This window comes from Penicillium malachiteum, assembly GCF_028827825.1.
Source record: "Penicillium malachiteum strain IBT 17515 chromosome Unknown utg000001l:1.0-8184562.0:1.0-8186909.0, whole genome shotgun sequence".
In the NCBI taxonomy this organism is placed as follows: domain Eukaryota; kingdom Fungi; phylum Ascomycota; class Eurotiomycetes; order Eurotiales; family Aspergillaceae; genus Penicillium; species Penicillium malachiteum.
Genome location: NW_026643094.1, coordinates 1181163 through 1203296, shown reverse-complemented (window position 1 = coordinate 1203296; position 22134 = coordinate 1181163). Strand labels below are relative to the sequence as shown.

The window sequence follows — 22134 nt, the reverse complement described above, 5'->3', positions numbered from 1 at the left end:
GGAATATTCGACAAGAAGAATCAACCTTGGAATTCAAAGGAACAAATCTCTGAAGAAGTTGATACTGATTCTTCCTCTATGCCTTTCAATCTTCCGACAACGAAGAAAAAGAAAGCTCGGGCCTATGTGTTCCACCCACACTTTCTGTGCAAATCCAAAACCATCAGTGCCATTCATGAAGTACAAAGCAAGTACTATGGGTTCAATTTGGTATCACTGATGAGCCCGACCCAGGGGCGTTGTTTCAGAAACCTGTATCACCGTCGAATGCACCCTTGACAGGAGCATGCCCTGGCGCCACGCCCGGCACCTCACCAGTTCATCCGGCGACGCCAAACCCTACGAAGTCTTGTTGAGGTAAAACGTGAGTCTAGCAAGGAGATACAAGTTTGGAATTCCTGGTAGGGAAGGTCGGTGAAGAATTAAGCGGTCTCGCGCTCATTAAGACGGAAGGGCGGTGATTTACTTTGTTTCATTTTTTTCTCTTTACTTTCCTCTCATTATTCGTTTTTACAATATCAGTACCTAGGTATGAGTATGATGCGCGCCTCGTATGTTTTTAATTTTCTCCTTCCCCTCATTGAAGTGATTTATTCGATCTCGAAGTAACAAAGACATGCAAAATGGAATCATCAATGCAGACACTATCAATTTCCCAGCTTTCGAGGCTTTACAGACTTGTTGATTCTTTCATCATTAGCTCCGCACTCGGAAACCGCCGTACTCTATAAGGAGTAGTTGGAAGCCTTATACAACACCTGGCGATGGAAGCATGGACATCTGGATGGTCAACATTTGAATGTGTTAGTAGGTGCTGGGTTATAGCCAACCCCTACTAGAAAAAAATGTTTTCTCACTGGAACTCTAGCCTCATCTCTCGGGCTGATAGCCCCATCCGTTCTCCTACTGATGTACTGTCCATGGGTACTGACGAGTACTAATTAGGTAACATTGGATGAGATTAGACATTGCAAGATTAGTACTGACGACTTAGCGTCTAGAATGATGGAATACAACGTGTCTCCTAGCCCCAAAACGGAAATTTGCGGTGACAGTTGAGGCTCTGAGGTCCTCTTTAATTGAATATCCCGCCCCGGGGAGTATTGACTTATTGCGCCCCGAGGAAATCTATCATGATGATAGCATTCATATGTAGGACGAGGAGACATATGCACCTGTGCACTGTGTTACACTGGTAACTGCAGGGCTCAGGCTTCAAGTTGATTACTACATATATCGATCCAAAATTGAACCTTGGAACTATGTTGATTAATCAATCTGGACATGTAGCCTTGGAACTTAATCCACGAGGCCGTTCAAGGTTCTTGACGAGCTGGAGGAGGGCTTCAATGTTTGAACGCAAATTTCACACATGCACACCACTGGCAGGGCATGCATACGCATGTATGTATTTCAATGTTACTAGTACTACATAGTAGTAGTACATACTCATGTGCTCCATACTCATGTGCTCCGTACTCCATAGGTACAAGTCACCCGTGGACCTCATTCAAGTTTAACTGAACTGAGGCAGAAGCCACGAAATTATTGATGCAAACCTATATCATCATGCTTGGAGAACAAAATGGTTCCTATACATGGAAGCCCCGGCCTACACAGGCATAATCACTGCAGATTTCACCGAGTATAAGCCTCTTCAAAGTATAATCGGTTCCATCTTTCCCGGAGCCAGGTCCACAGATGGTGAATATATCTGTATGGGGTTTCATCCGATTAGACTTAAAAATACCATGATACAAAGTTTTAACCAAGCCAGCACTGGACGAACTCACTTTCCAAGGTTCAAGTTCAAGTTGTCCTCCAGATGTCTGGTTTGTCCCAACATTGAACTCCGGTCGCTTGCATAATATAGACCTCGGGGAATTTATCATATCAACCTTGGAAGAGCCCTGTACTACCCAAGCCTTCCGAGGTTATGATTCAAATGATGTCCACGAGGCTGAACATTACTTGATAATACATGTATGATCGAGTCATCAATTCTGAGATTGCGTATATAGGACATCTGGAACTGCCCAGAGATTGAGCACCGGGCGTGAGGGCCCATTGATCCAGATGTCATGCACATGTGTAGACCCTCACTGAGGATATCTGAACCTTGGAACATATGTAAAGAAACTTGAAATGCTCTTAATAATATTTATCATTGCAATTCGCTGCCATAGATCCCTCCAGATGTTCAAACATGTGAATTTACAGGGCTGGCGATCTGAAGGGATCCCCACGTCAGTGTATGCTTACGGTTCAGCAATAACCTAAGGTTCCCATGTTGGAAGCCTGATATGACTAGATCGACCAAGACAGGTAAGCATGTATGTAATAGTCCGGAGATCAACAGATCCAGATGCTAAATACATAGTCTTTTCCAGGTGGGCGCTACACACTACTAGAACTTGAATAATCCTAAAGCTATTCTGCCAGTTAGACTATCTAAAAATTGGAAGTCTAGGAGATGTTTGGTACCTTACGCTACGAAGCGAGAAATGAAGATGGGGAGTTTTTGCAGCATGAAGCGGGAACTGCAGGTCGCCTTCAGCGTATGGTATGCGATAATTGCCGAGTGAAGAAGGTAAGTGCGTCTCTGGCTGCTATATCTCTAAAATGAATCCTCTAATACAAAGGGAAGATTCGATGCAGTGGTCGGCGGACAGGGTGCTATCGATGCACAACGCTCAACGTACCCTGAATCTACTCCAAGTCAAGTCCTCGAAAACGACAGCCCAAGAAACGGCTGGCATCTCCATCCTACGACACCAGCGGAGGCAGCGAGGATAATCAAACTTCCAAGGAGCTTTCAAGCGAGAGCGCAGAACAGAAATCAAAAGATTATTGTACCGCCTATCATCAATCGTCGCTCAACCGATCCACGATGCGCGATAAAAGTGACAGTGACGCGCCTCTAACCCATTTAGGCGGAGAAGAATTTCAAGAGGAAGACGAGCAAATGTTTAACAACTTTGACTGGTATTTGGGCGAGAAACACAGTTCACTTGCGTCACCTTCGTTATTGACGGCTGCTCCTACCATCGATCTTCCAACAGAATCAGATAAACGGCTCTCAACGAGTAGTATTTAAGTTAACGACAGCAACATAGCTGAGCCAGAGAGCGGTACACCCCAGGACAAAAGAACAAGCCACGGTGCACCTCATATATATTCTTCAAATCTGATGGACGATCATATGGTTCTGGATCCTACTGTGCTTCACACCTCTCCATACATAACGCCCACCCCCAGTATCAAATCACAGCCACCATGTGTGATACAACTTGAATCATCCAGCTCATCCACATCACCCAAATCCTTCAAGTTAGTCTCACAGCCCCCACAGCCAGCAGTAGCCTCCCATAAGATACACTGATGCTCCTGCCTCTCTACAGCCGTTTTTCTCCTAGATGAACTCGAAGGCTCCAACGATGCTGGTGTGCACGAAGAGAGAAAAACACTCGACTCCCAACCAAGTTCTTATCGAGAAGTTTTGTCACGATGCGAGAGCATACTCCAATGTCCCCAGTGTCGCCGAAGGCCTGAGAACATGACCGTGCTGAACCTTGTTCTAGAGCGCCAGACGAGTCTCGCGAGTAGCATTATAGACGCATATCTCGTCCTAACGTCAGCAGATAGTGACAACTCCACCACAACCATAGAGAGCGTTGTACAGCCCACTTCAACAAGGGTGTCATCAATCCCCACAGCGCTAGAGCCTCCGGAAATGTTTCTTGGAGAGTACAGCATCGCCAAATCAGAGTGGAAAAATATGGTGCGTGTGTTAGTACTGACTCAGATGAGTGCTTTTGATCGTCTCATCGCTCAGATGAAGCAGGTTCCGTTGCTGGCTCAGCGGCACTCCCAGATGACTCGCCTACGCACTTCGAAGCTGCAGAATCGGCGGATCGCGCGACGTCTCTGGCCCGACTTACCTGATACATTTACGCTGTCGGACCCGGCAATATATTTCATGTCATGGCCTAAATAGACAGGCTTTCTGTGATAAGGTCAGAGTTGTCTGGCTTCTCAATTAGGTCAGCTCGCCTGTACTCAGTAGACAACGCTGCTCTCTTTTGTGTGGTGGTCAATATGTTCAAATATTGGTGTGATAACTTGAAGCATCTTTAATTGAGTTTTGCGTTGCTCTTTGGCTATATGGTATATACCTATAAAGGGCTGGTAATAATGAAGAAATACACCTGGGCAAATCATATCGATATCATAGAATCCCAAGGTTTGTATTTATATGTATTTCCAAGTTTCAAGAAGGAAACTATTAGGTGGTTTTGCGGCGACGAATGCGAAACGGGATCGGCTCAGCCGGGGGCATCGCGCCTACTCCGTAGAATCGCCGATCCGGGCGGGGCAGCCAACCCCGAGGCCGATCTATCACGAGCTCATAGTAAGCCTGGAAGACGGCCACACTGCCCAGAATCTCCTGTTTGGCAAAGTGCCGCCCGGGACACATGAAATTTCCGCCGCCGTAAGGGATCCAACCACCTGACAACCCGTCGAGGGAGAACTGATCGCGCCCCATGTCATCTTTCACTAAAAATCGCTCCGCCCAGAACTGACTCAGTGGATATTTCCCATCCTGCGTGTACTTTGGGCCCCAAACCTTGTCGTCGTGGGCAGCATGCTGCGAGCTCATCAATATGAACTTCCCACGTTGCAGGTGCCACGGACCAAATTTGACCAGCGCTTGCACTGGCGTTCGATTGAGTAGCATAGCAATGCGCATCCGCAAAACCTCGGCGTAGATCGATTGGAGACGTGGCGAAGTGACCAGAGCCGTAATGTCGAACTCGGTTGGCTGGGCTGCGGAGGGGGATCTACGGATCGCCCGGTCGAATTCCGACTGGAGACGCTGGTGGAGATCCGCGTCGGTGTAGATGTGGATAAGATACCAGACCGCACTGAGAATGGCATTGGCGTTCGCCCTAAAGAGAGAGAAAGAGAACAATATCCAATGATTAGCATGAGATGAAAGGAATTCTCACGTCCACGAGAGAGAAAAAAAACACATACGCCGTCAGCAAGGTAAGATCCTCCGCCGCCAACGCATCATCATCCATACAGCCACTGTCTTGCCCAAATTGCTGTCGAACTTTGAGCCAGGCTGAGCCCCAGTATTTATCCCAGTCTGGGTCGGTCGAACCATTCCGACGATAATCAGAATGCGCGCGCGCAAAGCGATGCCAGGTCTTAACGGCCGTGAAAACTCGATCGCGCGCAGCATACGCTGCGGGGATCATCCAGCGCGGCAGCCCCATCGCCAGCATCGGGATCACATCCATATAGCTCCAGAAGTCTTGCTCAAAGCCCGGTGTAAGCAAGGTGAGATAGAGCCCGAACAGAGCATACATGGCGGCGTGGAAGACACGACTCTTCCAGAAGGTGTAAAGATCTGGTAGTTCCACCCAATCGTCGTCTGGGCAAATCGCTGTGTCGTTGTGAAGCTCCTCGCTGAGAACGCGCATAAAACGCTCTGTCATGCGGCGGAGCGCATCTCCCGCGAGAAATCGATGAGCAGATCTGTGCAGATGGTAGTAGATGCGGTGCTCCAGGGCCACGTGCGCGCCAGGCAAAGGTGTCGAGGCAATCCCGGAATCGTCCTGGCGGTACATCGGCATGGCGCTGGCTGGGGTGCCGAACATGTTTTCCATCACCAGGGCAATGAACGGTTTGGGAGTCAGATTACGGGGTGACCGGAGGAGCGTATTGATCGCTTCGGAGCCAGCCACGAAGTATGCTCGAACAGGACCCAAGACGATTTCCACTGGGAATTTGTCGCCATATCGTTGCTGGAGCCCATCCAAAAATGCGCCAGGGTTCTGAGTGAATAGGATTGAGTGGCCGACGAGCGGAATCCAGTAAGGATGCACCGGGGGTTTTCGGCTGTCGATTTTATAGAAGTGAAGCGATTTGATAGAATGTAGTGCCAGGAAGAGACGCGCGAATAATATTACAGTGATCAGGGCACCACCTAGCCATGCATACCAAGGCTCAATCATGATGGATGGGTTTTTTTCGTCGTCGACTCAGGTGCAATATTCGCAGCAAGATGATGATAGCTAAGTATAGTTCCATTCCGAGGCTGTTATCCCCATTATTCCCAATTAGGCAATTCTCCAGGACTTTTTTCTCTATAGAGATCATCAGAAATAGGTAACTATCCGAAAACCTACAAAGACCTGGAGCACTACACCAGACTATGAAATTGTAGATTATAGGCTATTGTTTTTTACCTTCTTAACTTCGTGGCAAAAATGAAAAAACCAAGCGACTCAAGCAGCTTAGTGCAGCCTCCACCATCCATCTTCCAGCCAGTGTGCCACCCTCGTGTGGAAGAAGTGACCCGTGAAGTAAACAATTATTTTCTCGCCCACTGGGATTTTCCCTCAAAGAAAGCACGAGAAAAGTTCATCGCCGCAGACTTTTCAGGGGTGACATGCCTTTACTTCCCCAACGCGTTGGATGACCGCATTAGCTTTGCCTGTCGGCTTCTAACTGCCTTATTTCTTATTGATGGTTCATTTCACTCTTCCCCATCCCGAGTCCCGGCTTTTTCTTTCTGACTGATATGCATTTAGATCTCCTCGAATTCATGTCTTTCGAAGAAGGATCGACGTACAATGAAAGGTTGATCCCTATCTCCCGCGGCCATGTGCTCCCAGACCGATCCGTGCCTGTGGAGTACATTACCTACGATATATGGGAGAGCATGCGTGCCCACGATCGTCCATTGGCAGATGAGATTCTAGAGCCTGTTTTTCAATTCATGCGGGCTCAGACTGACCGCACGCGCACTCGACCGATGGGACTGGGTAGCTATCTGAAATATCGTGAGCGCGATGTTGGAAAAGCGTATGTTCTGATCCTTCGGTTCTCCTATATTTGCTAACAATTTTTATTTAGGCTTTTATCAGCTCTGATGCGCTTCTCGATGGGGTTGCACATTAGCACGGTGGACATTGCTCTACTCCAGGAGATTGACGCCAACTGCTCCAAGCATTTGTCAGTTATCAACGATATCTATAGCTACGAGAAAGAATTGCATGCCTCAAAGACTGCTCATGCTGAAGGAGGTGCGCTATGCACCTCAGTGCGTGTCCTAGCTGACGAGGCAGCCGTCCCTATCCAAGCCGCAAAGCGCGTGCTGTTCTTCATGTGTCGCGAATGGGAGCTTCGCCACCAGTCCTTGGTTGAGGAACTATCCGCCAGTGGGCACCAGGCACCGTCGCTGGCGGCCTATCTTCAGGGATTGGAATTTCAGATGAGTGGTAATGAAGAGTGGAGCAAGACCACACTGAGATATAACATTCCGATCCAGTGAGGTGCTCGATTTCATCTTTTCTTAGCCAGTTTTGCCTAATTCGGGGTTCACTTGTTTTGCAAATATGTGATATTGATGTATCCTCAGATCCAAGAATCAAGATTGAACTGACACGAAAGGGAATTCTGAGTTATTGATGATTGTTTTAGCGTATTTGAGTGTATTTGAAGTTAGTAATCCCTATTATTAGATGATTAGCAAAAAAATGCAAGCTAATGCCAGGTGCAATGATCCTGCGATAACCGGGACAACCATTGCACCGTGTCGAAGAACTTTAGAACAAAATGGTTAGTTTGATGTTCCGCCCCGGCGTCTTTCCCTTTTGGGAAGTATGCAAATTCCATGCTCTTCCACCTTGTGAAAATATTCAAATGAGGGTTTGTTCTCTCATATCTAAGCCTAAAGTGAAAGTTCCCAAAAATAATCCCAATCTGTAGTTATCTGTGAGAACCAGATTATTGTAGTCACCTGATCCCCCGCGCTGGTAGCACATAGTTGTTTATCTCTCACCGCGCCAGCGACCTCTCTCTTCTCTTCTTTCTTCTTCTTCCCATGTTCCCTCATTATCAATCTTCCATTCTCTAGCATCCTGCACTTTCAAAACATTCGATCCAAGGTTAGTATTTGTTCTCTCATCTCCAAACTGCCCTTCTCTTCTCCAAACGGTCTATATCCAAAGTTCCCAACACTAAGGCAGTTCCCAACACTAAGGCCATTCTGAAGTTATTATCCGACAGACTCCAACATCCTCATCATGTCGGCAACTACCTTCAATCCTGACAAGGACATGCCCGACATGTCGGGCAAAGTCATTCTCATTACCGGCGGTGAGTTATCTAACCCGTTACTAATTCGCTCTATCATCAAAACCACCTAGACAGAGACTAATGGATGTGAATCAGGCACCGCGGGTCTTGGGGCCGAAAGCGCGAAGCGACTGGCTAAGAAATCACCGGCGCACATCTACATCAGTGGTAGGAACGCCGCCGCTGCGGACAAAGTCATTCAGGAAATCCGACAGGCGGGCAGCAAGACAGCGGTGACTTTTCTCAAATGCGACCTCGCCTCGCTGGAATCGGTTAAGCAGGCCGCAGAGAAGGTTCTCAAAAGTGAATCTCGCCTCGATATCCTGATGTGCAACGCAGGCATCATGGCTGTGCCGCCGGGGCTCACGACAGACGGGTACGAGATCCAATTCGGTACCAACCATCTAGGCCACGCGCTACTCATCCGGAAGCTGCTGCCACTTCTTGAGGCGACCGCAGCAGCAGCAGATGTACGAGTCATTATTCTCACCTCGGTGGGGTACAAGTTCGCCCGAGGCATCAACTTCGACGAGGTACGCAGCCGCCAGGAGGGCACACTTGGTTCGTGGATGCGCTACGGTAGAAGCAAGCTGGCCAACCTGCTGTATGCGAGCGAGCTGGCACGCCGCTACCCGGCCTTGACAAGTGTGTCTTTGACACCTGGAGTGGTCAGCACAGGCCTGGTTGACAACCTCAGCCGATTCAATCGTGCCTTTGTCTATGTGACGAACATAGGCCAGGTTGTGAAGCCCGAGAAAGGAGCCTACAATCAGCTCTGGGCTGTGAGCACTTTGAAGAATGGCTTGCAAAATGGCCAGTTCTATGAACCGGTCGGGGCACTTCCCAACAACCTATCTGACGCGGCCAAGGATGCGAAGTTGGCTAAGCAGTTGTGGGAATGGACCGAAACGGCCATAAAGGCATATATGTAAATCTCTTACTGACCGATAGCCAGGCCGTTGCGTGTTCTGCCCGTCTCTTGGTTTTGCATGGTTTTGCATGGTTTTGCCATGATTTTGCCATGATTTTGCCATGATTTTGCCATGATTTTGCCATGATTTTGCCATGATCTTTCCTGAGTTAAATACTGGGTCCGTTGAAGCCGATGATATCCTGCTACCCTTGAATTTACCCCCCTCTTTGATGTAGGTACCTTTTACAGCATCTATCCTGAAACTGAATTTATTCTTCAAAAATGTCTTCCTCTTTTCAAGGTTCTAGTGGTCTGTGTCTCAGAATCTGGTTGACCTATTTTGCTGTTTTCTTCCTGCCCGGTTTGGTTATCAAGGCTCCATCTTACCAAGCCCCGACATATTAGCCCTGGAGCTCTTCTTTAACCACCTTCATGTTTTAGGCCGTTTTTTTTTTTTTTGGCTATTTTGCCCTCTCGTTGTTACGATCCTGTTACCAGGCCCTTCAACGGGTTTTAATTATACGAGTACTGCGAGAGGTAAATTGGCTCCAACCGTAGTTTGTGAAGTCAGTCTGCCCGTAAAAATCTTTTATATCCAAGGGAGGCGCTAAAGTGACCTGGAAGCCTCCACCGTGCAGACAAATCTGGCGCTCCAACTCCCCGGCAGCGATCGACCCGTCCACCAATTCAAGCCGAGAGTGACGCAATAACTGGGCGAAGAATGCCACAAATTCGACCTGAGCGAACCGTCGTTCGAGGCAAGCGCGTGTACCTTCATTTGAACGTCATGAATGTTCCACGGCGATGAGATGCCATTGGTCGAATGGGGGTGGCCGAGGGATTGAAAAGATCTGCCTCTTGCTCGTGGTTTAACGAGGTAGTAGGGTCAAAGGTGTTCAGACTGGACGTTAGCCAACGTCGAGGTTCGATTATGTGAGGATGTGGCCAATTGGCTTCGTTATGATGGATGGCTGTGTTATCGACGATAGTGAGCGTTTGGGCTGACAGGATATGTTTGCTACTATTGACAACAAGGTCCTGGTCAGTGACGGCTAAGCGGGTGATAGGAATGACGATGGGAAAGACCCTCATCACCTCGTACTGCGGAGCATGGATCAGGATCAGCTGGGCGCTCGCCTCGTTCTCGAGCGCTATTTTGGTCCATCTTACCTTGAATGCCAGGAGATAGCGGAATTTAGGCAAATCCTCATCATAGGATAATTCCGATCGTCCGGCCTCTGCGGCCTCACGATACACCTGGCGAATTTCGGCAATGACGGAATCTTGGATGGAGTCATATAGAGTCAGGACGATGGATGAAAATATTATTGTATTGGCTGTGGTATCGTATCCTGGGCATGAGTTAGTTCCCGGCTTACTATTAGCGGTGCCCTTCTGTACTCTGTATAGGATCATGAATGGCGATTACGAACCTGCCAACAGGAAGATGAGAAACATTCCCTTTCACTTCAACATCCGTCAATTGAGTGCGGCCTCCGGGGCCTGTTACTAAGTCTCGGGTTTCAACAGGCTGTTGACTATTGGCCTCAAGAAGAGCAGTAAGCAAGTTCCCCTTTGTTTTGGTCGATTTGATTTCATTCCGACCATCCATGGCGGCATTTCCTTGGTCCAGAAGCTCGTTCATGTATAACTCTAGCTCATTATACGCTGTATAAACCTTTTGTGCACATATCCGGATTAGCCAAGCAGGGAGCAGCACAAATATAGGCAGATTGGTGACGACCTCGAAGAGCGATTGAACAAGCGATAGACTATGACCGGGTGGTGGAGAGACCAAGCTCTCGGTTCCATTTTGACAGGACTGCCCAAAACCTGCCTCGGACATGACATTGACTGTCAAATTGTACACCCCATCCCGGAGGGAGCCGCCCCCTGAATGGGCTGCCCAGCGTTTGGCCAGTGTTTGGGTTTGTTGCAATGTCTCTGCCCAGACGGTTCGATGTACAGCATCGCCTAAAGAGGGAAGAGTGGTCCGAAGATGGAACGTCCATGACTCACCATTGGTGGAAACAACATTCGGTCCAAAAGGCTCAAGCATCTCTGAAGTGGTTTCTCAATTAGCCCAGGGCGTGAATCCTGGATTGTGATTTGCATACTCATTTTCTCCGGGGGCTTTATAAATACTTTCCAACGCATGCACACTGACAAAGCTGTATCTGGATCGGCAATATAGCAGATTAGGCCAGCCGGACTGACGATGAGGAAGACCGGACCATACTCTCGATGTGCACTTCCTCGGTCCTCGTAGGTCCAACCTTTAATCATCAACCGTGCCCATCGGGGCCATCCGGATCCCAGCAAGAGGTGGCCACTAAAGCACCATCTAAACAATGGATTGGTGAAATATGCCCAGAACTCCAGCTCGTGAATGGGGATCAAGGCGTATGGGAGCCCGGTGCGCTTAGCCTTTTGAATATTTTGGCACCAGGCTACGCCTTTAGAGCCAAAGAACACGACAAACAGACTCAAGCTCCATAAGGTAATGGGAACTGTGCTGGGCATTTTGTCTCAGTAGTATGCTTTTTGGAGACTGTAATCTAAACAGAAGCCTCTTTACCTTGGAAGAGCGGAGCTAACTCGGGGAATTTCTGTTTTGGGAATATGCCAGATGCCCAGATGCATTTAGCAGAATTGAAATGCCACCTCAGAGATGTTCCAATGTTTTAATTAGCATTGAAGTACCAAAATATACCTGCAAATGTGCGTGACTTATGACATACAACACTAGCAAAGCGCGTAAACTCTGGGTCTCGCTCCAACCGGTGCATTTCATCATCGACTAAGGATATGAGAACCTCACAACCACCATGACTTTGCAAAGGAAAAACAACGCATCGACGAGAAACAGCATCAAACTCTCGGTTTGGGACCCGAATAAACTCCGGACGCCCCTCATTGGCAAACATAGGCCCGAAATCAATATCAAAAAGGCTCCAAGCGAATCCAGGAGGTAATGCATACTTCAGCCCCGGCGAATGTGGCGAACGGAAAAGTCGACTTAGAGTATTGAGGTAGCGAGGCGGCCAGAGTGAAAGCTGCGTGCATCTGAGAAGAATCAATCTTGTCGGCGGCTTGGCGGATCTCATGAGCTATAGAACGTAACGAAGTCGTTGGGGACATGAGCTGGGATCGTAATATCCGAGTGGTACGGATGAAGATGAGACTCGCCATGTAAGTGAATGGAAGATCTGGAGAGAATCCCAGTCGCCCGTCGTAGGTGGTGTCAAGGACAGCGTCATCTGTATTGGTTGATGATTCTTCGTCATAATCATCTGGAAACCGCGCGCGGATGATAGCTCTTCACAGTAGAGCCATCAAAGCATCGTTGGTGCTCACACCTGCAGATAAACTGTCTGTGCAAACTTTTTTCAACTCCTCTAAAGATTAAGGGGAGAGATAGAAAATGGTGGACTGCATCGAGCGGCTTTCGGGCCCCTCTAACTCTGCCATGAACGGTGGTGATGGCGTTTTATGTACAGAGTCAAGTCCTAATAGTCGCCACAAGCTTGGATCATCAGATCCTCTCGCATTAGTCTGCAGCTCTTCAGCTGTGAGTGAGGTGTATCCCTGAGCATGCCAAAGCTCTTCCAAAATTCCCGGATCTGCACTTCGGGGCAAAATCTGTAATAGAGGTCTCCCGTCTGATAACTTCTGTAACTGGCGGGTATGCTCGGCCCATTTCTTCATTAACCACTCACAGCTTGTGCCATCAATTGTAGAGTGGTACATACCGACTGCAAGCAAAACCCCTCCCATCACGAAATTAGCTTGAGCCAGAAACACCGGAACGCCTTTGTTTGGATCAGGCCACTCCGTAGTAGGTAATAGTCGATTGGGATCCAGTAGGTCCTGCGGTAGACCATCCTCAACAAGCTCATCATAGTCCAGTTTATCGCGAAGATCATGGGCATGGACAGTGGGACATAGCTAGGATGTACACGTATTTCCAGCGCAGCCTTCCGATCTTCAGTGACTGGTATAGTGAAGACCTTGCCGGCGATACTGGGGATATCTGTACTAGTGTGGTGAAGGCCTCTTTCCAGGAGATCCCTGACTCTTAGATCGTCTTGGTCTGCAGGGCAACGAAAGGCGAAGATGAGCGGTGCATAAAACCGGGGCATGACATTGTTCATGGGACTAAGGGAAATGTGTTTCATATTTGCCAGCATCATGTGGAAATGTGAGATCTGTCGAGTTTAAAGTTTGAAGCACTGAGTTGATTTCAAAGGGCATAGTAGCAGAACCAATATCATATGTTATGACAGATCGTGAATCATGATCTTGCTTCGATCCGGAAACGCCCCGAACTTCGGGAAATGACCCATTTGGGATTGCTCAATTACATTGCTCAATTACCTCTCTCTACAATTGGACATATACCATGTCTCCCCAGGCCTAGAATACCAAGTAGCTTCAGATCAAGGTAATTCTTCATAGTACTAGTATCAACATTTGAAGCAGTGGAGAAAGAAAACACCACCATGAATACACTTCAAGGAACAGGAAGTGAGTTAGTCAGAGACCCATGGATATGGTTGCAAGCCACAGCAGTACTGGTATGTCCACTCAATGTTCCCAGGACATTCACTCTTAATTCCTTTATACTCATTGATAAAGATAGTTGGTGTTGTATACATTGGGATATCTATTATACAATGTTTACTTCCACCCGCTGGCGGCTTATCCTGGCCCATTGTTGGCGCGATCATCTTTGGTATGGCGTTTCTGGTACACCATGCAAGGTCGAAGCCATCGAAAAATTCAAGAACAGCATCTGCGCTAAGGTATGAGGCACCTCACGATTGAAAAAGAAATAGCCGGCTTCTCTAACCAGCTAGGTTCCGTCTTCCGAGTGTCGCCCAACGAGCTCTTTCGCCTCGATAAATTCCTGGAAACAAATATATGGGGCTCCGATTGCTGCTCGATCGCACTTCATAAAAGGCGAGCTTTATGAAATTTACGGGGCAGGTATCAGAACTGGCTGCATTGATAGTGAGCGGGATCCAAAGGTACATGCAGAGAAGAAGAAGAACCTCACCCCGACCTTTTCGACAAAAGCCTTACAGGCCCAAGATCCAATTATTCAGCGACACATTGATCGGTTTGTAGAGAAACTTGGGTTCTCTGAGTACCCAGCAGGGACTGGATGTCGTCAAATGGTATGAGATGATTGCGTTTGATATTCTGGGAGAAATGGCGTTTGGCGAGAGCTTCCATTGCGTGGAACGTGGTGAGTAGAGATCCTTTTGTTGTGAACGAATCCCGTTGCTGAGTTCTGACTATGAGTCGTCTAGAGGAACATCATTTCTGGATCAAACTGATTCTGGACCATCTTCTTGAGATAACGTTGGTAGATAATCTGCGGCGTTTTGGATTACTGGCGACTCTGGGAAAATTTCTTTCACCCCGACTGACTGTTCAAGTACGCAATCGTCATTCAGGATACAGTCGAGCAAAAGTTGAAGAGTATTATTCCATCTGATTTTCGTGGAAATGATATGCTGACATGGAGCAGACGTCTGAGCAGTACCTCCTCTCGCCAGGACTTTTTCACAGATCTTGCTGAGAAGGTAAAAAGTGGTCAGATTGATAAGGAAGAAATGACGGCCCACGCATCAACCTTGATGTATGTGACATTTTGTTCCAATAAAAGGCCTCCATTGAAATATTCTAGCATTGCAGGAGGAGAGACGGTCGCCATTTGTCTTGCAGCAGCGACATATTATCTCCTCACGACTCCGGCCGCATACGCACGACTGAAAAGGGAGATTCGAGGACGCTATCAATCGTATGAGGAGATAGATGCTTCCTCAGCTTTACAGCTAGACTATTTGCAAGGCATGATCAATGAGGCACTCCGAATTCTCCCACCTAGTTCCCAAGGTTTTCCGCGTATCTCACCAGGGCTTGAGATTGACGGATATTACGTTCCCAGTGGAGTGAGTGTTGGTGCTATCTTTCAAAGGTCCATGAATGCTAACCTCTTGCTAGACTGAAGTATATACCAGTGCATGGACAGTGACTCATGATCCGCAATACTTCAAAGATCCAGAAACATTCCGACCTGGGCATTGGAGAGACCCTAAGTGTACGGACCAAAAAGAGGCCAGCCGGCCATTTTCACTGGGGCTTCGAGCATGCATCGGTCGCAAGTAAGACATTCGAAGATCTTGTCCATTCGCAGAGGAATTTTAACCAAATAGCTTTGCCTATATGGAACTTTTATCCATATTGGCCAAAGTGATCTATAGATACGATCTAGAATTAGTAGAAAAGGCGTTGGACTGGGAGGGTAAATCTCACTGTCATATTGTGTGGTGGAAAGCGCCGATTCATGTCAGGTTTCAAGCACGCAGAGAGTAGTCTCGTCTAGAACCAAGAAGATTTTATTTTTCAATTTTATTTTTCCATTCAAAGGCCCCCACGAGTCGCATCATTGAGTAAATTAGCCCGAAGAAGCAGCTTGCCGTCTTCCTGTGCTTCGACAACATCCGGAGCCCTACCCGAATAAGCAAATCTCCAGAATTTTCGAGATCGAGGAGCGTTTTGCTTATGTGACTCTAATCTGGGTACCTGCTTAGAAAAACACAAGGCATCGTTGTCGTGCAATCTTGTGGGACTGTAAATAGTAGTATAAAGGGCATCATTCTTCTAAACTGTGACCTTCAACACCCAGCGATCTTGTTCCATCATTTACCACCACGCAATTGTCACCATGGTTTCCGGACTCCGCTCGTTGCTGGCAAACCTAGCAACTAGCCTTCTGGTGATCACGCTTTTAGTAGAGGCATCTCAGATCAAATCGGCCGGTCATGCTGGAGGCGCCGCGGCCTGTGGTGAATTAGCCTCCAAATTCCCTTCCTTGCTCTTCCTCCCCAATACGACTACGTATACCTACCAAAGTCACTTGCCGTGGTCGGAAACATGTCTGCTATCCCCAACCTGCGTCTTTCTCCCTCAAAACGCCGCTCGTATTGCGGCTGCACTTCCTATCATCCGGAAAGCACGATCACCATTTGCAGTGATCAGTGGGGCCACATGCCCGTTCCAGGTGCTTCTTCCACATCGGAAGGCGTTTTGATCTCCATGAACCAAATGACACAATTGAAATTTGCCAATTACAGCAGCACTTTTGCTCAAGTTGAACCTGGCAATACATGGAAGCAGGTCTATGACTGGCTTGAACCGTCTGGTCTGGCTGTGAACGGTGGTCGGTACGCGCAGGTGGGAGTGGGCGGGCTGCTCCTCGGGGGTGGGATTGGGTATTTTAGCAGTAAAATGGGATGGGGTGCCAACTCGGTTGTGCAGTATGAAGTCATGTTGGCTAATAGCTCTGTGGTGCTTGTCAATTGCACCTCACATCCTGACCTCTTCTGGGCCCTCAAAGGAGGATCGAACAATTTCGGCATTGTGACTCGCTACGATCTTACCACTTTAGAGATTGGAGATGCATTTTCCAACGTCATGATCTGGTCGTCGGAAGCCACCACACAATGGTTTGACGCTCTCAACGCTTATCTTGCGCCAGGCGGTGGTGTTGAAGATGTAAATGCTGCCATTATGCCCATAGTAGCACTCACCCCCGCCGACGGCACATATGAGGTGATCAGTCTAGAATTCTATTCCGAGCCCGAGGAATCACCAGCCGCTTTTGAGGCTACAATCTGAATGCAAGAAACTCAAGTTGGATCTTGGACCTTCCTCGCCGAGGCTTTGGATATACCGGCGTATGCAGCCAGGGATGAAAGGTCAGTCATATCATTGACTTCAATCACTACCACCACGTAAGGCTAACAACTCAGACAACTTTTCTGGGCCATTAGCTCCCTGCCAGATCCCCGTGCAATCAGCATTGCTAATCACACAGTGTTTGATCGAGCACTGGTGGATCTGAGGAATGTCACCGGCTGCTCCATAACTTTGAACTATCAACCAATTTCGAAGGCATGGCTTGAAGCATCGAAGGCTCTGGGTGGGGATGCAATCAATTTGGACCCTCACGATGGACCATTTATTGGTATGGTCTCTCTTCCCTTACGGTACAAATTACTCGACTAACAACCACACCTCAGCCGGCTTGATCGCTTCAACCTGGACGAACGAAGACGATGATGAGACAGTTTATGAGTGCTCTCGAAATGCCGCCGACTCAATTCGCCGTCAGACTGAGGCTTTGGGTCTACACCATCCGTTCATATTCTCAACGATGCAGCCAAGGGACAACAGCCCTTTACTTCATATGGTGGTGGAAAGAGTTTGAAGCGACTAAGGAGCATCCAGAGCAAATATGACCCCGAAGGGCTGCTGAAGAGTCTTCTAGCTCATGGATTTCCCCTGTGATATTTATGGTGAGAGACAGCTATGATCGTTATTACTACATTCTAGATATATACTAGACAGTTGGCCTCGCGGTTGACGCTGTGGGCGCGGTACCAAGGTTCCAAGTAGGGGTTCACTTCAAGTTATCCAAATACCTTTATAGAGCCGAACGCAGCAAGAGGACAGACTTGGCTCAACGAGGCACTTCCCCAGAAAACCATATGTTTGAAACATTTTGAATGACATTCAATTTCATTTACAGACAATTGTGACTGCTCAGCATATGGCTGTTGTGGCATGGAGAGTAGCGCTGTCTGGTGTCCAGCCCGACATCTGGATTCTTGAGGCATAGCACATACAACTCATATTTAATATTTAACATGTGTGAGTTCCAACTTCCAACATTTGAAGGCTGCCAGCAAAATTGATAAATCAGAGCGATAACAAGGACTGCGATGGGAATGAACTTGGAGCGTCGTGTTACTTCAACCCTCCACTGAGTTCCTCTCGTTTATCAAAGATTATCATTGGATAAGGCTCCCAAGGTTGTTTTGATTCAACGAAAGTCCGTCGAAGCCTGCTGCAACCGGGTCAATTTAAGATTCTCTCTGCCGAACCAGAATGGCCGAAGATCCGCAATGGGCTCCTCCAGCTCAGTATAGCATTCTCCTAGCGTGAGGATAACCCGCCCATTCCATCGTTCCGGAGTAGTCGCGTAACGCTGTGCCTCCGTCTCTCTGCCGTAGACCTCCACACGGAGTGACTGACGGGCCGTCGCGGAGTATACGAGGGCCAGCCCCACGAAGTGGGCCGAGCTAACCTGGAGCCCTCGGGCGATGATAGGGGCGACTAGATGGTCTGGGAGAAGGTTGGTGGCTGTGGCGGCCGGGGCGACGCCATTAATGGTAATGCCGTCTTGAATGATCACAGACCGAAGAGAGTGGATGAGGCCGACCAGCTTAATTTACCGCAGAGAGAATCAGCTTCAATGCGGAAAATGTGGAAAAGCGAGATGGGGAGGAAAGGAAACAAAGATTCATAAACTTAACTCCAAGAGGAAGAGAAACTGCTTGGTGGAGCACTTACAGCCAATTTCCCTGCCGCATAGACGGGCAAGGACTGTTCCGGAGCATAGGCAGTAGCACTGGTAGTGATCACGATGCTCCCTTGGATCTTGTTTCTTTTCATGGAGCTCCATGCCAACTTAACCACGTTCAGTACGGCGTGGAGATTGACATCGAGTACAGCGTACGTTGGCTCTTCCAGTAGCCCGGCTGTATCCCATGTGTCGCCAAAATAGTTCGTCGACTCGAACACGCCCGCGTTGGCGAAGACAAAATTCACTGGACCAATAGTGTCAAATATCTCGCGGAGATTGGCCCAGTTGGATACGTCGCATTGGTGCCACACTAGTTGTGGGCTATAACGATAGCGCTGATTATTCGGGCCGTTGCGATCGAGGATGTGGACGGTAGCTCCTTTGTTTGTGAGGATTTGGGCGGCGGCGTAGCAAATTCCAGATGACCCTCCTGAAAGTATAGAAATGATGAATGATTAGACAAATGGAATCATACAGCAATCTGCTGTCTATTCACCCCATATAGCACATACCTGTCACAATGGCTACGGTGCCCTCTAACGAGGGAATGGACTGTTCGGTGATCTTCAACGAGGCCATGTTAATACTTTCTGAGGGAAGAGCTGCATACTGACGTAGGATATCTTTAAAGTAGATCTAAATACAATTCATATAAAATAGATGAATGTATGGAGTAACTGTCGCATGTTTGCCCCAATAGGAAACTTCCCGTCTCGCTGGCACCTCCTACTACGCCGAGCCCTGACAGGGGAATACCCGAACCTGTAAGGGAGGCTTTTGCCACAATGTATGCATCTGCGAGTCTCTGTGCCAATCTAATCCCTCATCCAGCAATTCAAAATCATACCTGAACAACAGTTTGCTAAGTGTCGTACGCAATTCCATCCATCCAAGACTGTCATTTTGATTAGATCCGATAATCATCAGATTTGGTCCGGGGAACGCAGAATCACTTACTGACGACCTATACAGCCTCTTGGTCCGAGTGAAAATGGCTGACTAGCTTCGAGTATATCGGACTCATTTGCACCAAGCCACCGCTCCGGCTTGAAGGCATATGGTTGCTCAAAATTGGCCGGATCCATGGTAGAAGCGAGAGGGTTTGTAGATACAATGGTCTGCTGGTTATTTAGCAAAGTCACTAAGCGTGAAAGGAATATTAGCATCAAACATACACCCTCTGGTAGGAAGTGGCCGTCAACGGTATCGCCACCTTGTGGAACAACATGGGGAAGTGCAAAAGGCAATGGAGGATAGATCCGCAGTCCCTCGAGAATGACCGCTTGGAGATACTTTAGACGTAGTGTGGAAGATGCCATGATTGCTTCATAGGATGAAAACGTCCCTCGGCACTCTTGTTGTGACCGGGAGAGTACCGCTGGATTGTGGAGGAGGTGATATATTATGCACGACAGTGCTGTCGCTGTCGTATCACTGCCCGCCAGCACAAAATCAGAAGAATGTGCCGCAAGCTGCAAATCGGACACCTCCTTTGAATCCCGTTGCTCTAGGATACGTGTCAGGAAATCTTTGCGGTTAGTCTGCCGCTGAATACGTCGCTCCACGAGGCTGATCGCCATATTTTCATTCTGTCGGGTTTGCTCTGTGAGTTTCCGGATCTTATTCGGAAAAAGGAAGTTGATCACTGCGGCCACAGTGGGGAATCGTTTAAACACGTCAATCAAGGCGCCCTGTGTCAGAGCTCCCAGAGTGATAGAAATCCATGGGTGAGGCTCGACTGACTTTGCATTTAGTATAGATCTCTTTTCCTGATATGATGCACTGTATGGGTTACTGACAGGTCTCCACACCGCTAAATGTCTCCCCAAAGGCCAAATCTCCGATAATGTCAAATGTCATCATTTCAAACCCCTTACCCAGATCCAATCCTTTGGCCCCCTTGATGCCAATTTGCTCGATAAATCGATCAATAGTGCCAGCGATTAGAGGCTCCTGTTCAGAGAGGGAGTGATCGGAAAAGGCGTGCGCGAGGTATCGCCTCATGATGCCGTGGTTGACAGGATCACGCTCGTTGACAATGGAGCGAACTTGATCTGCGAAACTGCTTCCATCGTAAAAGTCGCTTTTCATGAAAGCTTGCCGACCCTGGCGGAAACCATAGATATCTTTCCATGATTGCGCAGTGTTAAATGAGAGCTCATTCGGAGCGGTACGAACAACAGGGCCTATTGGAAATTGACTGGGTTAACCTGCCATCCTTCCTATTGTGTAATTCTTCAGATACCATATTTGAGATGGAGATCAAGGAGCTTATATGGCTGGCGACCACTCATGAACCACACACAGTAAGGTCCCTGTTTGTCCGTCAGCTGGGCTTATCCACGTCTCATCTGTTGTTAGTAGATTTTAGTTCCTCTGGAGTACATACATTGCTAATCGCCGCGAGCTTTGGACCCGGAAAACGAGCAAGTGGGTGTTGGTAGAGGTTATGAATTGCTTTCCACACCCAGTGAAGAATATGCTGGAAGATGGTTAAGTAGGAAGTTGCAGTTAGTTACCGTCATACATATTGCTATACGGCTGCCAGTGACTGAATTACTTACCCCTCCTACCCAGATGGTCACGAAAGTGTACATTATCACTGGGATTCCCAGAACACCCATTTTCCTCTCCGATATTAGGAATCAATGATTGAATCTGGGAGGAATTGATCAGAAAAGAGGGGAAGAAGTACATTGAGGGGAGGCCTGATGGTCGTTCGAGAATTGCCCAACTTGACAAGTCTCCGAAGAGCCCTGGAGCTCCGATACTAAATGAAACAAACACCCGTGGACATCATGATGTTAGAAATGCATTTTCAAGTATAACATGCTAGAATGTCTATTGTAAATCGTATATTTGTGCATTTCCTATCGTTCACAATTGTGCTTTCTGTTTATATGTTCTCACTTCATCTAGCTCAACTTTACCGATGCAGCGCATGATTGCGAGCGTCTGATTTTGACTCAAACTTGAAGCTTCAATCCTTTGTCATGGGAGACACAGAGCATGCTATGGCAAGTTAATCTTATCAAGATGTATCGTCCCAGATCATCCCAATCGCTATTGTTGGAATGGGATGTCGGTTCGGGGGTGGCATAACTAGTCCCGAGGAACTATGGGAGTTTGTCGCAGATGGTAGAAGTGCTTGGACTGAGATCCCTCAAGATCGATACAATCGGGAAGCCTTTTATTATTCTAACTCTCCCAAGCTGGCAGCTGTGAGTATGAATCCAATTCTTAGGAAAGATTGGTCGCTAATATTCGCAGTCGAACGTCAAAGGCAGCTACTTTCTGCAAGAGGAGGTTGGCTTATTTGATGCCTCATTCTTCAATTTCACGGATGAGGTGGCCGCAGTCGTGATCTAGTTCAGTTACTAATGTACTAATGAAAAGATAAGTCAATGGATCCCCAAATACGTTTGCTTTTAGAAGTCACGTATGAAGCCCTGGAAAGCGTATGTTCCATACTCCCCAAATCTCATTAGATGATCTAGTTTTTATTGACTGATAAATCATAAGCTGGGTTCACAATGCACCAAATTGCTGGAACAAATACATCCGTCTTCACTGGGTCCTTTATTCGCGACTATTATGACTTGTGAGCAGGGACCCCGACACTCTAACACGC

The 22134-nt window shown here is 47.8% G+C and overlaps 12 protein-coding genes across 12 annotated transcripts; 6 read left to right on the top strand and 6 right to left on the bottom strand.

Annotated features, from left to right (window-relative positions):
- Positions 1–2473: 2473 nt before the first annotated feature.
- N7483_000467 (uncharacterized protein) lies at positions 2474–3997 on the top strand (the record flags this gene model as incomplete). Its single annotated transcript, XM_057083905.1, has 5 exons — positions 2474–2590; positions 2643–2871; positions 2934–3089; positions 3117–3278; positions 3402–3997. 5 exons carry the CDS (start codon positions 2474–2476, stop codon positions 3995–3997), a joined length of 1260 nt encoding a protein of 419 aa, XP_056950054.1.
- Positions 3998–4285: 288 nt separating this feature from the next.
- N7483_000466 (cytochrome P450) lies at positions 4286–6023 on the bottom strand (the record flags this gene model as incomplete). The annotated part of the gene is made up of 2 exons (XM_057083904.1): positions 4286–4949; positions 5038–6023. The coding sequence occupies 2 exons, from the start codon at positions 6021–6023 to the stop codon at positions 4286–4288; spliced, it is 1650 nt and encodes a 549-aa protein (XP_056950053.1).
- Positions 6024–6616: 593 nt separating this feature from the next.
- N7483_000465 (Terpenoid synthase) lies at positions 6617–7345 on the top strand (the record flags this gene model as incomplete). Its single annotated transcript, XM_057083903.1, has 2 exons — positions 6617–6876; positions 6928–7345. The coding sequence occupies 2 exons, from the start codon at positions 6617–6619 to the stop codon at positions 7343–7345; spliced, it is 678 nt and encodes a 225-aa protein (XP_056950052.1).
- Positions 7346–8099: 754 nt separating this feature from the next.
- On the top strand, positions 8100–9083 carry N7483_000464 (oxidoreductase, short-chain dehydrogenase/reductase family; the record flags this gene model as incomplete). Its single annotated transcript, XM_057083902.1, has 2 exons — positions 8100–8172; positions 8248–9083. 2 exons carry the CDS (start codon positions 8100–8102, stop codon positions 9081–9083), a joined length of 909 nt encoding a protein of 302 aa, XP_056950051.1.
- A 755-nt stretch (positions 9084–9838) lies between these two features.
- Positions 9839–11123, bottom strand: N7483_000463 (uncharacterized protein; the record flags this gene model as incomplete). Its single annotated transcript, XM_057083901.1, has 3 exons — positions 9839–10416; positions 10466–11038; positions 11084–11123. The coding sequence occupies 3 exons, from the start codon at positions 11121–11123 to the stop codon at positions 9839–9841; spliced, it is 1191 nt and encodes a 396-aa protein (XP_056950050.1).
- Positions 11124–11138: 15 nt separating this feature from the next.
- On the bottom strand, positions 11139–11587 carry N7483_000462 (cytochrome P450; the record flags this gene model as incomplete). Its single annotated transcript, XM_057083900.1, has 2 exons — positions 11139–11161; positions 11182–11587. 2 exons carry the CDS (start codon positions 11585–11587, stop codon positions 11139–11141), a joined length of 429 nt encoding a protein of 142 aa, XP_056950049.1.
- Positions 11588–12007: 420 nt separating this feature from the next.
- On the bottom strand, positions 12008–13242 carry N7483_000461 (uncharacterized protein; the record flags this gene model as incomplete). The annotated part of the gene is made up of 3 exons (XM_057083899.1): positions 12008–12383; positions 12498–13012; positions 13075–13242. 3 exons carry the CDS (start codon positions 13240–13242, stop codon positions 12008–12010), a joined length of 1059 nt encoding a protein of 352 aa, XP_056950048.1.
- A 498-nt stretch (positions 13243–13740) lies between these two features.
- On the top strand, positions 13741–15241 carry N7483_000460 (uncharacterized protein; the record flags this gene model as incomplete). Its single annotated transcript, XM_057083898.1, has 7 exons — positions 13741–13869; positions 13924–14190; positions 14225–14315; positions 14380–14435; positions 14509–14711; positions 14760–15024; positions 15077–15241. 7 exons carry the CDS (start codon positions 13741–13743, stop codon positions 15239–15241), a joined length of 1176 nt encoding a protein of 391 aa, XP_056950047.1.
- A 559-nt stretch (positions 15242–15800) lies between these two features.
- Positions 15801–17345, top strand: N7483_000459 (FAD linked oxidase N-terminal; the record flags this gene model as incomplete). Its single annotated transcript, XM_057083897.1, has 5 exons — positions 15801–16113; positions 16158–16694; positions 16761–16833; positions 16888–17102; positions 17158–17345. 5 exons carry the CDS (start codon positions 15801–15803, stop codon positions 17343–17345), a joined length of 1326 nt encoding a protein of 441 aa, XP_056950046.1.
- A 615-nt stretch (positions 17346–17960) lies between these two features.
- On the bottom strand, positions 17961–19082 carry N7483_000458 (uncharacterized protein; the record flags this gene model as incomplete). The annotated part of the gene is made up of 3 exons (XM_057083896.1): positions 17961–18362; positions 18491–18930; positions 19016–19082. The coding sequence occupies 3 exons, from the start codon at positions 19080–19082 to the stop codon at positions 17961–17963; spliced, it is 909 nt and encodes a 302-aa protein (XP_056950045.1).
- A 374-nt stretch (positions 19083–19456) lies between these two features.
- Positions 19457–21446, bottom strand: N7483_000457 (cytochrome P450; the record flags this gene model as incomplete). Its single annotated transcript, XM_057083895.1, has 3 exons — positions 19457–20241; positions 20303–20689; positions 21434–21446. 3 exons carry the CDS (start codon positions 21444–21446, stop codon positions 19457–19459), a joined length of 1185 nt encoding a protein of 394 aa, XP_056950044.1.
- Positions 21447–21496: 50 nt separating this feature from the next.
- N7483_000456 (putative polyketide synthase) lies at positions 21497–21995 on the top strand (the record flags this gene model as incomplete). Its single annotated transcript, XM_057083894.1, is given in 4 exon segments — positions 21497–21524; positions 21540–21724; positions 21774–21863; positions 21936–21995. The coding sequence occupies 4 exon segments, from the start codon at positions 21497–21499 to the stop codon at positions 21993–21995; spliced, it is 363 nt and encodes a 120-aa protein (XP_056950043.1).
- Between the last annotated feature and the right edge of the window lie 139 nt (positions 21996–22134).